The sequence below is a fragment of the Aquarana catesbeiana genome, linkage group LG06 (assembly GCF_042186555.1).
Source record: "Aquarana catesbeiana isolate 2022-GZ linkage group LG06, ASM4218655v1, whole genome shotgun sequence".
NCBI classification, from domain to species: Eukaryota; Metazoa; Chordata; class Amphibia; order Anura; family Ranidae; genus Aquarana; species Aquarana catesbeiana.
Genome location: NC_133329.1, coordinates 61915736 through 61930874, shown reverse-complemented (window position 1 = coordinate 61930874; position 15139 = coordinate 61915736). Strand labels below are relative to the sequence as shown.

At 44.7% G+C, this 15139-nt stretch overlaps 1 protein-coding gene across 3 annotated transcripts in view; it reads left to right on the top strand.

Annotated features, from left to right (window-relative positions):
• The window catches only part of LOC141148550 (tyrosine-protein phosphatase non-receptor type substrate 1-like), a 178100-nt gene that overhangs the window by 140305 nt on the left and 22656 nt on the right, over positions 1-15139 (top strand). For 2 of the 3 annotated variants that reach the window (XM_073636099.1, XM_073636097.1), the window contains exons 2-3: positions 1066-1395; positions 10336-10665. In XM_073636099.1, coding sequence (XP_073492200.1) covers positions 1066-1395; positions 10336-10665 — 660 coding nt within the window. The remainder of the gene's footprint in view (positions 1-1065; positions 1396-10335; positions 10666-15139) is intronic. The other variant, XM_073636098.1, reaches the window with a different exon arrangement.

Below are 15139 nucleotides of genomic sequence, written 5' to 3'. Positions count from 1 at the left end.
AATGCCCCATACACACGATCGGACATTGATCGGACATTCCGACAACAAAATCCTAGGATTTTTTCCGACGGATGTTGGCTCAAACTTGTCTTGCATACACACGGTCACACAAAGTTGTCGGAAAATCCGATCGTTCTAAACGCGGTGACGTAAAACACGTACGTCGGGACTATGAACGGGGCAGTGGCCAATAGCTTTCATCTCTTTATTTATTCTGAGCATGCGTGGCACTTTGTCCGTCGGATTTGTGTACACACGATCGGAATTTCCGACAACGGATTTTGTTGTCGGAAAATTTTATATCCTGCTCTCAAACTTTGTGTGTCGGAAAATTCGATGGAAAATGTGTGATGGCGCCCACACACGGTAGGAATTTCCGACAACACGCTCCGATCGGACATTTTCCATCGGAAAATCCGACCGTGTGTACGGGGCATAACAGGTGGTTTATTTATAGAATGTTGATTTACATATTTTTGCACTATTGTGACAGTATAGGCATTTATGGTAAATTCCTTATGCTGGGGGATCTATCCAGCTTTATATAATCTTTTCATTTATCAAGCGTTTCAGATTATATTTATGGTATAAGGTTTTTTAGCATGTAAATTATTTAATCACATCCAAACACCACTTTAATTTTTTTGTTTTAGTATTACATACACATATTTTAACATACCAGAATCATCATATATTGGTTTGATTTTTCACAACCACGTTCATAGGATAAATTGGGGGAAGTAACTGTTTTAGCAGATATTTTATTTTTATTTTACGTCCAATTGGGGTTTTTTTAAGAGAATATACTAACAGCTTCAACTGTATCCATCTTCCTTTCTTCCCACTGACTTTTTCCCACTAATTGGTAGTGGAAGTGGATCTACTAGTATCTCTTTGTAATCCTCCAAACAAAAATATCTGTTATCCGAAAATTATTTTTAACAAGAACAGCGCCATATCTACTTTGTTTTCCTTTCGCTATTTTTAGCGCTGTAGCGCCTGTAAAGCGCCTCAGTGTGAAAGCAGCCTTACTGGAAATATAAATTTAATTTCTATCTCATGCAGGTGCTGCCCTACGGATGACGGGACCTTCTACTTATGAAGCCAGCGTTGGATCCATTGCCCAAATTCCCTGCACCTTCACAGCAGATAAACTTCCCATAGATCCCGAACATTTTGCAGTTATTTGGTATTTAGAAGATAAAACTATCCTAAGTTATGATAAGATCGTGAGACCAACTGATCCCAGATATTCATTGGATATAGATCAAGCATTGAATGGAATCGCTCATCTAAACATCTCTAATACATTTCTATCAGATGGTGGAACCTACACTTGTGCAGTGTCCAAAGGCTTTTTAAATGACAGGACAAAGATCAACGTAAACATTTCAGGTAAAGAAATTCCAATTCGTTTTTTTTTTTATCTTATTACAGGAATAGTTATTTTCTTACTTAAAGCGGAGTTCCACCTAAAAGTGGAACTTCTGCTCATCTGATTCCTCCCCTCCGGTGCCACATTTGGCACCTTTCGGGGGGGAGGGGGAGAGGATACCCATCTTTCACAGGTATCATGTTCGCCGAACATCAGAACAACCATGCTCGGGCCGAACCATTCGCCCATCCCTATTAGCTATATCTTAAACCAAACTTTTTTTTTTTTTTTTTTTTAGTTTTGGCAAGACTATGGAATGGTTAGCCCCCTTTCAGTCCCCCCTCCCCCCCAATCAGCCATATTATTATGACTATGGACAGGTAAAGTAAAGAACAATGATTATCTCAGAACAATGGCATCTGAAAGTGGGTGAGATACATTAGGCAGCGAGTGAACATGTTGTCCCCAAATTTGGTGTGTTGACAGCAGAAAAATTGGCAAGTGTAAGGATTTAAGTGACTTTGGCAAGGACTAAATTGTAACGGCTAGACGACTGGGCCAGAGAAACTCCGAAACTGCAGCTCTTGTGAGATGTTCCCGGTCTGCAGTGATCAGGGGTGACCAAAAGTGGTCCAAGGAAGGAGAACCAGCAACGGGGTCATGGGCAGACAAGGCTCATTTATGCAAATAGGGATTGCAGGCTGGCCTGTGTAGTCCGATCCAATAGAAGAAAGAGCTACTGGAGCTCATATTGCTAAAAAAGCGGAGCACAACCCAACAGGGGAAGCTCTGCTTGATCACACCCTCCCCATCCTCCACTGCCACATTTGGCACTTTTTGGGGGAAGGGGGGGCAGTCAAAACCAGGTACCCGCATCAACTTCCTGGTAAGATCTCCGCACAGCTATCTACGTCATGTTGGGCCCTTTCTCCTTCGCTGCCTTCTAGGACCATTCAGAAACCACAGCGTGACTCGTGCATGCACAGTAGGTTTCCCTTTTGATGCTGGTGCCTGCACCCGAAGCCGAATGGACGAATCGGCTCGGGGTGCCGACATTGTGGGATCCCTGGCACGATCCTGTGAGCCATCGTAGCTGTATGTCGGCACGCGGAATTGGGATAGCAGGCGCGCCCGCGCCCGCTGCACTGCGGGGGTGCCGATGCCCATGGCCGACGGTCGCGATGACCGATGGCCACGAGCGATCGCAGGCACGAGAGGCAGAATAGAGACTTGTGTGTGTAAACACACAAATCCCTGTTCTGTTCTGTGAGGAGTGACAGATTGTGAGTTCCTAATAGCTAGGAACAACGATCTGTCATTTCCCCTAGTCAGTCCCCTCCCCCTACAGTTAGAAACACACACAGGGAACACACTTAACCCTTTGATCGCCCCCTAGTGTTAACCCCTTACCTGCCAGTGACATTTTTACAGTAATGAGTTCATTTTTATAGCACCGATCGCTGTATAAATGCCAATGGTCCCAAAAATGTGTCAAAAGTGTCCGATGTGTCTGCCATAAAAATCGCAGATTGTCGCCATTACTAGTAAAAAAAAAAATAATAATAATAAAAATGATATCAATCCATCCCCTATTTTGTAGACGCTATAACTTTTGCGCAAACCAATCAATATACGCTTATTGCGCTTTTTTTTTTTTTTTTCTACCAAAAATATGTAGAAGAATACATATCGGCCTAAACTAAAAAAAATTTACTTTTTTTTTTAAAAAAAGGGGATATTTATTATAACAAAATATTGTGTTTTTTTTTCAAAATTGTCGCTCTTTTTTTGTTTATAGCGCAAAAAATAAAAAACGCAGAGGTGATCAAATACCACTAAAAGAAAGTTCTATTTGTGGGGAAAAAAAGGACGTCAACTTTGTTTGGGTGCAACGTCACACATCCGCGCAATTGTCAGTTAAAGCGACGCAGCGCCGAATCGCAAAAAATGGCCCGGTCATTCAGCAGCCAAATCTTCTGAAGTGGTTAAAAGTCAGCAACTACAGTATTTGTAGCTGCTTACTTTAATTTTTTTTTTTTCCCCAGACTGGAACTCTTTAATGACTGTTCTGATAGAAAGGTGTCAGAACAACACACAGAGCATCGCAGTTTGTTGTGTATGGGGGCTGTGTAGCTGCAGGCCAGTCAGGTTGTCCATGCTGAGCCGTGTCCACAGCCAAAAGTACCTACAATGGGCACGTGAGCATCAGAAGTGGACCACAGAGGAAGAACGTGGCCTGGTCTAACGAATCACATTTTCTTTTACATCATGTGGATGTCCGGGTGTGTGTACATCACCCTACCTGGGGAAGAGATGGCACCAGGATGAGGTATGGGAAGAAGGCAAGCCGGCAGAGGCTGTGTGATGCTTTGTCTGGTAGAGTCCACACCTCAATGGGCCAAGGCTGTTTTGGAGGCAAAAGGGGAACCTACTCAATATTAGGTGGGTAGTTCTAAAAATAAAAATCTTACAATGGGTGGTCATAATGTTATGACTGATCGGTGTATTTCTTTATTTCCTGTCCAGTAGACGGGAAGTGAGAGGAAATTGCTCCAAAGTGAAGGAGATCCTCCTCTTGTACAGTTGGCATGAAAACATAAGAACATCTCCCCTTGGTTCCTGTTCCAGCTGCAACTCAAAATGTTTGAATCACTTCATTTTAATCTGATGGCAATGATCACCAAGAAAAATAGAGAGGACGAAAAAGCACACCAAAAGCAATTTGAGAGGGGGTCTGACCCTTCTCCACTCCATCCAAACCTAAACAAAAAGTTAATGTTTTAGATACATGTCAACTAACCAAATTTACCAGTATGCTGTATATTATAATTTTTATAGTACATGATTTATATAGAACCAACAGTTTGTGCAGTGCTTTACAACATGAGGACAAATATATATATATATATATATATATATATATATATATATATATATATATACATACAGTGGAACCTTGGTTTACGAGCATAATCCGTTCCAGGAGAATGCTTGTAATCCAAAGCACTCGCATATCAAAGCGAGTTTCCCCATAGAAGTCAATGGAAAGGAAGATAATTTGTTCCGCATTGACTTCTATTGCATGCAATAATGCATGTGCCCAGAGGTGGTGGGGGGGCACCAGAGAGCCTCGGAAATACTCGGAGACAACTCGGCCGAACTCGGAAAGGCTCACAAACACTCGGGAACGGAGTATTTCCGAGTGTTTCAGAGTATTTCCGAACGGCTCCGAACCGTTCCTAGTGTCCGAGCGCCCCCGCACCTCTGGCCAAATGCGGTACTGCACACCCCATTAGCTTGAATTCTGCTTGTTTTGCGAGACAACACACGCAAACTGAGTCAGAATTAAAAAAAGTTACTCGTCTTTCAAAATGCTCGTTAACCTCGTTACTCGTTAACCAAAGTTCCACTGTACTGTATATTATTATTATTATAGTACAGGATTTGTATAAAGCCAACAGTTTGTGCAGTGCTTTACAACATGAGGATATATATATATATATATATATATATATATATATATATATATATATATATATATATACACACACACATATATATATACACATACATACAGTGGAACCTTGGATTGCGAGCATAATCTGTTCCAGGAAAATGCTTGTTATCCAAAGCACTCACATATCAAAGCGAGTTTCCCCATAGAAGTCAATGGAAACGAAGATCATTTTTTCCGCATTGACTTCTATTGCATGCAATACCGCATGTGGCCAGAGGTGGGGGTGGGCGCCAGAGAGAATCGGAAATACTCGGACACGGCTCAGCTGCACTCGAAAAAGGCTCGGAAACACTTGGGAACGGAGTATTTCCAAGTGTTTCCGAACGGCTCCGAGTGTCACCGGCGCCCCCGCACCTCTAGTCAAATGCGGTGCTGCACACCGCAGAGGCTTGAATCCTGTTCGTTTTGCAAGACAACACGCGCAACCCGAGTCAGGATTTAAGAAAAATAATTGCTCGTATTGCGAAACGCTCGTTAACCGCGTTACTTGCAATCAGAAGTTCCACTGTATGTACACTATATTACAAAAAGTATTGGGATGCCTGCCTTGACACACACATAAGCTTTAATGACATCCCAGTCTTAGTCCGGTTCAATATTGTTTTGGCCCACCCTTTGCAGCTATAACAGCTTCAACTCTTCTGGGAAGGCCGTCCACAAGGTTTAGGAGTGTCTATGGGAATGTTTGACCATTCTTTCAGAAGAGCATTTGTGAGGTCAGACACTGATGTTGGACGAGAAAGGCCTGGCTCGCTGTCTCCACTCTAATTCATCCCAAAGGTGTTCTATCAGGCTGAGGTCAGGACTCTGTGTAGGCCAGTCAAGTTCCTCCACCCCAAACTTGCTCATCCATGTCTTTATGGACCTTGCTTTGTGCACTGATGCTCAGTCATGTTGGAACAGGAAGGAGCCATCCCCAAACTGTTCCGAAAAAGTTGGGAGCATGAAATTGTCCAAAATGTCTTTTTATGCTGACGTTTTAGGAGGTCCCTTCACTGAAACGAAGGGGCCAAGTCCAACCCCTGAAAAACAACCCCACACCATAATCCCCCCTCCACCAAATGATTTGGACCAGCGCACAAAGCAAAGTCCATAAAGACATGGATGAGGGAGTTTGGGGTGGAGGAACTTGACTGGCCTGCACAGAGTCCTGACCTCAACCCAATAGAACACCTTTGGGATAAATTAGAGCGGAGACTGCGAGCCAGGCCTTCTCGTCCAACATCAGTGCCTGACCTCACAAATGCGCTTCTGGAAGAATGGTCAAACATTCCCATAGACACCCTCCTAAACCTTGTGGACAGCCTTCCCAGAAGAGTTGAAGCTGTTATAGCTGCAAAGGGTGGGCCAACTCAATACTGAACCCTACGGACTAAGACTGGGATGACATTAAAGTTCATGTGTGTGTAAAGGCAGGTGTCCTAATACTTATATATGTATATGTGTGTGTGTATATATAAAAACAAGAATCAGTTATGACTGCAAGAATCTGACTATTTAGTCATAATCTATCATACATTTGCAGGCTTAGCCATGAAACATTAAGGCTGGGTTCACACCAGTGCACATTGGATGTGTGTTTTACCGCATCCAATCCGCACAGCAGGAGATTGTGACCGTCTCTATGGAGCCGGTTTACATATCTCCGGGGCGATTTTGCACAGGAGCCCAAGAATCTGAAATCGGACCTGAAATGATGAACAAGGACACACCAGACTCCTGCTGTGAGCCTCTGCATGCTCATATGTGTACCCAGCCTCAGGCATATGTAAAATCATGGAGGTGCAGAATTGCCACCCTAGGCTGCTTGATCGTGATTTATACTACAGAACACCTCCCACTTTCCTCGTCTTTCATAACATGGGGGGGTTCTGTAGTTCACAGGTAGGGATGAGCCGAACACCCCCCTGTTCGGTTCGCACCAGAACATGCGAACAGGAAAAAAGTTCGCTCGAACACGCGAACACCGTTAAAGTCTATGGGACACGAACATGAATAATCAAAAGTGCTAATTTTAAAGGCTTATATGCAAGTTATTGTCATAAAAAGTGTTTGGGGACCTGGGTCCTGCCCCAGGGGACATGGATCAATGCAAAAAAAAGTTTTAAAAACGGCCGTTTTTTCAGGAGCAGTGATTTTAATAATGCTTAAAGTCAAACAATAAAAGTGTAATATCCCTTTAAATTTCATACCTGGGGGGTGTCTATAGTATGCCTGTAAAGGGGCGCATGTTTCCTGTGTTTAGAACAGTCTGACAGCAAAATGACATTTCGAAGGAAAAAAACCCATTTAAAACAACCCGCGGCTATTGCATTGCCGACAATACACATAGAAGTTCATTGATAAAAACGGCATGGGAATTCCCCACAGGGAAACCCCGAACCATAATTAAAAAAAAAAAATGACGTGGGAGTCCCCCTAAATTCCATACAAGGCCCTTCAGATCTGGTATGGATTTTAAGGGGAACCCCGCGCCAAAAAAAAAACGGCGTGGGGTCCCCCCATTAATCCATACCAGACCCTTATCCGAGCACGCAACCTGGTGGGCCGCAGGAAAAGAGGGGGGGACGAGAGTGCGCCCCCCCCTCCTGAACTGTACCAGGCCACATGCCCTCAACATTGGGAGGGTGCTTTGGTGTGGCCCCCCCAAAACACCTTGTCCCCATGTTGATGAGGACAAGGGCCTCATCCCCACAACCCTGGCCGGTGGTTGTGGGGGTCTGCGGGCGGGGGGCTTATCGGAATCTGGAAGCCCCCTTTAACAAGGGGACCCCCAGATCCCGGCCCCCCACCCTGTGTGAAATGGTAAGGGGGTACTTACCCCTACCATTTCACTAAAAAACTGTCAAAAATGTTAAAAATGACAAGAGACAGTTTTTGACAATTCCTTTATTTAAATGCTTCTTCCTTCATCTTCTTCTTCTGGTTCTTCTGGCTCTTCTGGTTCTTCCTCCGGCATTCTCATCCAGCATCTCCTCCGCGGCATCTTCTATCTTCTTCTCCTCGGGCTGCTCCGCACCCATGGCATGGAGGGAGGCTCCCGCTCTTCTCTTCATCTTCTTCTTCATCCTCTTCTCTTCTTCCTTCTTCTCTTCTTCATTTTCTTCTCCGGGCCGCTCCGCATCCATGCTGGCATGGAGGGAGGCTCCCGCTGTGTGACGGCGTCTCTTCGTCTGACGGCTCTTAAATAACGGGGGGTGGGGCCACCCAGTGACCCCGCCCCCCTCTGACGCACGGTGACTTGACGGGACTTCCCTGTGACGTCACGGGGAATGCCACAGGGAAGTCCCGTCATGTCCCGTGCGTCAGAGGGGGCGGGGTCACCGGGTGGCCCCGCCCCCCGTTATTTAAGAACCGTCAGATGAGGAGACGCCGTCACACAGCGGGAGCCTCCCTCCATGCCAGCATGGGTGCGGAGCGGCCCGGAGAAGAAAATGAAGAAGAAAGAAGAGAAGAGGATGAAGAAGAAGATGAAGAGAAGAGCGGGAGCCTCCCCTCATGCCATGGGTGCGGAGCGGCCCCAGGAGAAGAAGATAGAAGACGCCACGGAGGAGATGCTGGACGAGAACGCCGGAGGAAGAACCAGAAGAGCCAGAAGAACCAGAAGAAGATGAAGGAAGAAAGAAGAAGCATTTAAATAAAGGAATTGTCAATAACTGTCTCTTGTCATTTTTAACATTTTTGACAGTTTTTTTAGTGAAATGGTAGGGGTAAGTACCCCCTTACCATTTCACACAGGGGGGGGGCCGGGATCTGGGGGTCCCCTTGTTAAAGGGGGCTTCCAGATTCCGATAAGCCCCCTGCCCGCAGACCCCCACAACCACCGGCCAGAGTTGTGGGGATGAGGCCCTTGTCCTCATCAACATGGGGACAAGGTGTTTTGGGGGGCTACCCCAAAGCACCCTCCCAATGTTGAGGGCACGTGGCCTGGTACGGTTCAGGAGGGGGCGCACTCTCGTCCCCCCTCTTTTCCTGCGGCCTGCCAGGTTGCGTGCTCGGATAAGGGTCTGGTATGGATTTTTAGGGGGACCCCCACGCCGTTTTTTTTTTTTTTTTTGGCGCGGGGTTCCCCTTAAAATCCATACCAGACCTGAAGGGTCTGGTATGGAATTTAGGGGGAACCCCACGTCATTTTTTTTTTTTTTTAATTTTGGTTCGGGGTTGCCCTGTGGGGAATTCCCATGCCGTTTTTATCAATGAACTTCTATGTGTATTGTTGGCAATGCAATAGCCGCGGGTAGTTTTAAATCGTTTTTTTTCCTTCGAAATGTCATTTTGCTGTCAGACTGTTCTAAACACAGGAAACATGCGCCCCTTTACAGGCATACTATAGACACCCCCCAGGTACGAAATTTAAAGGGATATTACACTTTTATTGTTTGACTTTAAGCATTATTAAAATCACTGCTCCTGAAAAAACGGCCGTTTTTAAAACTTTTTTTTGCATTAATCCATGTCCCCTGGGGCAGGACCCAGGTTCCCAAACACTTTTTATGACAATAACTTGTATATAAGCCTTTAAAATTAGCACTTTTGATTTCTCCCATAGACTTTTAAAGGGTGTTCCGCGGCATTCGAATTTGCCGCGAACACCCCAAATTGTGTTCGACTCGAACTCGAAGCTCATCCCTATGCACAGGGGAGAACTGGGTGCAATTGATAAAACTCCTTTGGTATTCAGAGCAGCAAAGGGAGAGCATACAGTTAGGAGCTCACTGAATTTCTGTCAGGATCAACAGACGTTTTCTTGCACTTATCAAACAGATATTAATGATATAACAACTTAATGTTAAAATAAGGGAGAACAGCTGTGCAGCACGTGGGAAGAAGGGGCAGGAATCTAGATTGCTGCACAATGGGGTTCTGCTTTTACTTGACTTAAGTTAAAGCTGATCTCCAAGCAAATATTGTCCTAACACATTTGTAATGTGTATTTTTTTTTTCTTGAATCTCGGTGAGCTTTGTGTATTTCTTCCAGATCTGTGCAGAAATCCAGTGTGAGACTTCCTATAATAAAGACCGCTCACTGCTGTTCCTACTCCTTGTGCAGGGGGACCGGTCTTGTCTCCGCCCCTCTCCTGTAGTCCTCTGTAGTGGGTGGGGCCTGCTGGGTCCCTCCCACAGCTCTGCTCTCTCTCCTTGTGCAGGGGACTGGTCTTGTCTCCGCCCCCTCCTGTAGTCCTCTGTAGTGGGTGGGGCCTGCTGGGTCCCTCCCACAGCTCTGCTCTCTGCACTGGCTACATACAGCACAGTTATGATGTCACCACTACTTTTGGAAGATACAGTATCTGGGTTTACAAATGCATTTATGGCACACAAAGTGCATTTATAGCCATTGTTGCTTTCAAGGAATATTTTTAAGTGAAATGTTTGTGCCTTTATCGTAGATTAACCTGTTCACCTCACTGTAAGTATAAAGATTATTTATTATCATTTCATGCAGGTGGTGCTCTACAGATGACGGGACCTTCTACATATGAAGCCAGACTTGGATCCATTGCCCACATTCCCTGCACCTTCACTGCAGATAATCTTCCTGCAGATCCCAGATATTTTGCCGTTGTTTGGCATTTCGAAGGAAAACTTATCCAAAGTTCCAATAACACTGTGATACCAACTGATCCCAGATATTCAATGGATAATGATCGAGCATTGAAAGGAAATGCAGATCTGACCATCTCTAATTCATCTGTATCAGACGGTGGAGTCTACACATGTTCTGTCAACTACAGTTCTTTCCTAATGAAGAGAGAGATCAGCATGAACCTTTCAGGTACAGAAATTTTAGATTTGATTTTTTTTTAAATGACAGGAAATGTTATACCTCGCTTCTTAAAGAACTGTTATTTCCATCAGTATGATGTCCACTACCCAATCAGCAAGATAAAATTATTTTAAAATTATATTTAACCTCCATTGAGCCGCTGGTTAAGACGGGTCCTCTGTTTCTGGCCTCGAGCTTCTCAAAGACCTTGGCTCCTCTGATGCACCAGGCTGAGTACATAAACACACAACGGGCTCCATTCACAGAATCAGATCGCATGCGGTATTTAGGTGTTTTCCCAAAGTGGCCAGGGGCATGCTGGGGTCGACAATGTCACTTTAATATTTTAAAGAACTGGCAGACGGCGGAAGCCTTCAATGTGAGAACTAAGCTTTTTTATTTTAATTTTTTTTTTTTTCGTGGCAGCGGTCATCGTGATTGACGGTGGATCTACACCGGGACATTTATTTTTTATTTTTATATTTTAAATAAAAGATTTAAAAACTGTCTTATGTTTTTTTTTAATTTATATTTTTTTACACTACATAACTTTTTTTTTGGGGGGGGTGAATGTGTAGTGGTACTATGTACCCCATACGCATTTACATGGGGGGGGGGGGCGTGATCTGGGGCCCTCAGATTCCAATAAGCCCCCTCCAGCAAATCCCCACAACCACCAGCTAGGTTTGTGGGGAAGAGGCCCTTGTCCCAATCAACATGAGGACAAGGTGTGTTGGGGGGTGGGCCCAAAGACCCCCCCCCCCCCCATGATAAGGGCATGTGGCCTGTCATTGCTCGTCTTCTCCCTTTCCTGACCTGCCAGGCTGCATGCTCAGATAAGGGTCTGGTATGGCTTTTGGGGGGCGCGTTTGTTTTTTTTTGTTTTTTTTGGCGTGGGGGTTCCCCCTCAAAATCCATACCAGACTCAAAGTGCCTGGTATGGATTGGGGGTGGGGGGCACGCTGTTTCTTTTTCTTAATTTTTATTGCCGGCATTTTAATCTTTTAGCTGTCAGCAGGGGGGGGGGGGGGGAAGACAGCTGATGACTTACTGTTTGTTAAAGTGGAGTTATACCCAAAAGTGGAACTTCCACTCATTGGATTCCTCCCCCCCCCCTCCGGTGTCACATTTAGCACCTTTCAAGGGGGAGGGGGGTGCAGATACCTGTATATTACAGGTATCTGTACCCACTTCTGGCATAGATAGCCGCAGAATCTGCGGTTATTTACGCCACTTCCTGTTCCCCCCCACTGTCTGCTGGGAAACACACGGGTCCCAGAGACAGCAGGGACCATCCGTATTGCGCTGCGCGACTCACGCATGCGCAGTAGGGAACCGGGAAGTGAAGCCGCAAGCCTTCACTTCCTGATTCCCTTACCGAAGATGGAGGCGGCAGCACCGGAGGACCGAGAGACGGTTCGGCCCCGGGTGCCGACATCGCGGGCGCCCTGGACAGGTGAGTGTCCATGTTTTAAAAGTCAGCAGCTGCAGTATTTGTAGCTGCTGACTTTTAAAAAATTTTGGCGGAGCTCCGCTTTAAGGACGCGGCAGCTGCCTGCTCCTTAACAACCATGACAGTTAATGGATGTTAAAGTGGTTGTAAAGGCCGAAGGTTCTCAGGCTGTAAAAAATTCCAAAGCTTCTCTTAAAGCGAAGGTCCGCCCACCACTGCAAAAATTAACAGCCAGCAGCTACACATATTGCAGCTGCTGACTTTTAACATATGGACACTTACCTGTCCTGGAGTCCAGCGATGTCGGCACCGCAGCTGATGTTTCTATCAGCTGTCAGGTGCTGCTGCCGCCATTGCCAGTAAGGGAACACGGTAGTGAAGCATTACGGCTTCACGCCAGGTCCCTACTGCGCATGCGCGAGGCTCCCGCTGCGCTCTCTTACTCGCCCCCGGTGGCTGGGGGCGGAGGAGGGACCCGAGCGGTGACATCGACGTCTGAGACTCCCAGAAGTGGGGACAGGATACCTCAAAGACAGGTATCCCCTCCAAAAGGTGCCAAATGGAGCAGGGGGGAAGGAGACAAAATGAGCGGAAGTTCCACTTTTGGGTGGAACTCCACTTTAAGGTAAAAACTGACAAGAAAGCTGCAGTGCTGCAAAAAAACATCCACAGTTTAACCAGTTCCCGTCTGGCATATAGTAGGATGTAGACATGTGCCATTTGTTTAGCAACGAATCGAAATTCGGCCGAATTTTGGATCTTTCGGACATTCGGATGCATCCAAATGTGCAAAGAAAAAAAAGAATGAATTTCAACTAATAAGAAAGAAATTATAGCAAAAATAAATGAATTCGACATGATTCGTTAAAGGTCTAATGAAACAAAAGGTCAACTCAGAGTAAATTTTACAGTCCAATCAGCTGATTAATTTTGTGCTGGAGGTTGGATTACTGGCAAAGTGTATTCCTGAGAACTGAGTGAGAAGGGTGTTGTATTGTATTTGAGCAGAGGAGAAGAGATATAGTCCTTGTGTGTGTTAATGGATTCAATAAACAAATGACTTTCCAAACTGCGAATCGTTATCACGAATATATATATACATACATAAATATCGAATCAAATCGATATACATACAAAACGAAACAATTCGGTATAACGAATATCGACACTCTACAGAAATAACGAATTATCAGAACAAAATTGTGTATTTTACGAATGAAAATGAAACGAAATTTAACAAAATTTTCCGTTGTGCACAAGTCTAATGATGGCCGGGCAGGCCTTTCGTCCCTCCTGGTAGACAACATATGATGTACTCCCCTTGTTGCCGCGAATGCGCCATGGCGATCAGTGGTGAGCTGGGTCCCTTGGACACAGTGCATCACCGATCAGGGTACGGAGCCGATGAAGTAGGCTCTTTAACGTGATTAGCTGTGTCCAATCACAACTGATCGCATGTAAACAAATGGTGGTTATCAGCATTTCCTTTCCTCAGCATTGTCGGTGTCTGAGGAAAGGAAAACCGATAACCGGCTTTCCAGTTATAGGGGACATTTACACTGATCATCAGTGCAGCATATACTAGTGTCCATCAGTGCAGCATATATTAGTGTCCATCAGTGCAGCATATATTAGTGTCCATCAGTGCAGCATATATTAGTGTCCATCAGTGCAGCATATATTAGTGTCCATCAGTGCAGCATATATTAGTGTCCATCAGTGCAGCATATATTAGTGTCCATCAGTGCAGCATATATTAGTGTCCATCAGTGCAGCATATATTAGTGTCCATCAGTGCAGCATATATTAGTGTCCATCAGTGCAGCATATATAAGTGTCCATCAGTGCAGCATATATAAGTGTCCATCAGTGCGGCATATATTAGTGTCCATCAGTGCGGCATATATTAGTGTCCATCAGTGCAGCATATATTAGTGTCCATCAGTGCAATTTTAGTGTCAATCAGTGCAATTTATTAGTGTCCATCAGTGCAGCATATCAGTGCCATTTTATTAGTGCACCCTCATCAGTGCCAACCAGTGCTGCCTATCAGTGCCATTTTATTAGTGCACCCTCATCAGTGCCAACCAGTGCTGCCTATAGTGCACATTAGTAAAGAAGAAAAATTACTGATTTGCAAAATTGTATAACAGAAACAAGGACAAGTTTTTTGTTTTTTTTTTCTTAATTTTTTTTTTTTCAATTTTTTTTTTTTTGTTTTTTCATTTAGCAAAAAATAAAAACCCAGCGGTGATTAAATACCACCAAAAGAAAGCTTTATCTCTCTCAAAAAATGTGCGACAGCCCTGAAAGCTTAAAATTGGCCTGGGCAGAAAGGGGGTGAAAGTGCCCGGTATTAAAGTGGTTAAAGATGTTTGTTATATGCTTATAGAATAATGGAATAAGGGAATACGGTACTTCATTGTAACTGGACCCAAATTATGATATCATTATTGCAATTGCAAGAGAATAGACACACACACCAAAATGTGCATAAATGCTATTCCAATGTATTTTGAAGATGTGCACAAGTTTTTTATAGACCGTGAATGAGTCCTTGGTTATATAGGAGTATATGGTTTTATGCACAATAGATGACAAAAATGAAGGTCACTTGAGAGTTGGCATGAGGGTTTCCGTCACAATCCGCATGTACTGCAGCTTGGCGTCCTGTTCCAATTCCTGTTCACTAAGCTTGTGTCAGTTGTGTACAGTAAAAAAACACAACAAGGAAAACATTTCATATACAGTAGTTAACACAAAATGGATAAAAAAAATGAGATTAGCTAGAAGATGGATAGACTTTAGTATAAGCAAATGTCATTTCCCCTGCAAGAGAAAGGTCCCTTGTACGTGCGGCAAAACCAGGTAAAGGCCGCCTGACAGCCCCATATACATTGCTGCGATTTGAACTTTAAGGTGTGTGTCAGTGGGTGTGATGAGAAGGGAATTCAGAGTGAAATTCCTCTTCAAACAGGCATGTGGGTGGCTGCATTTCCTCTCCCAACCGCCTGCTATCTGTGGGTCAGC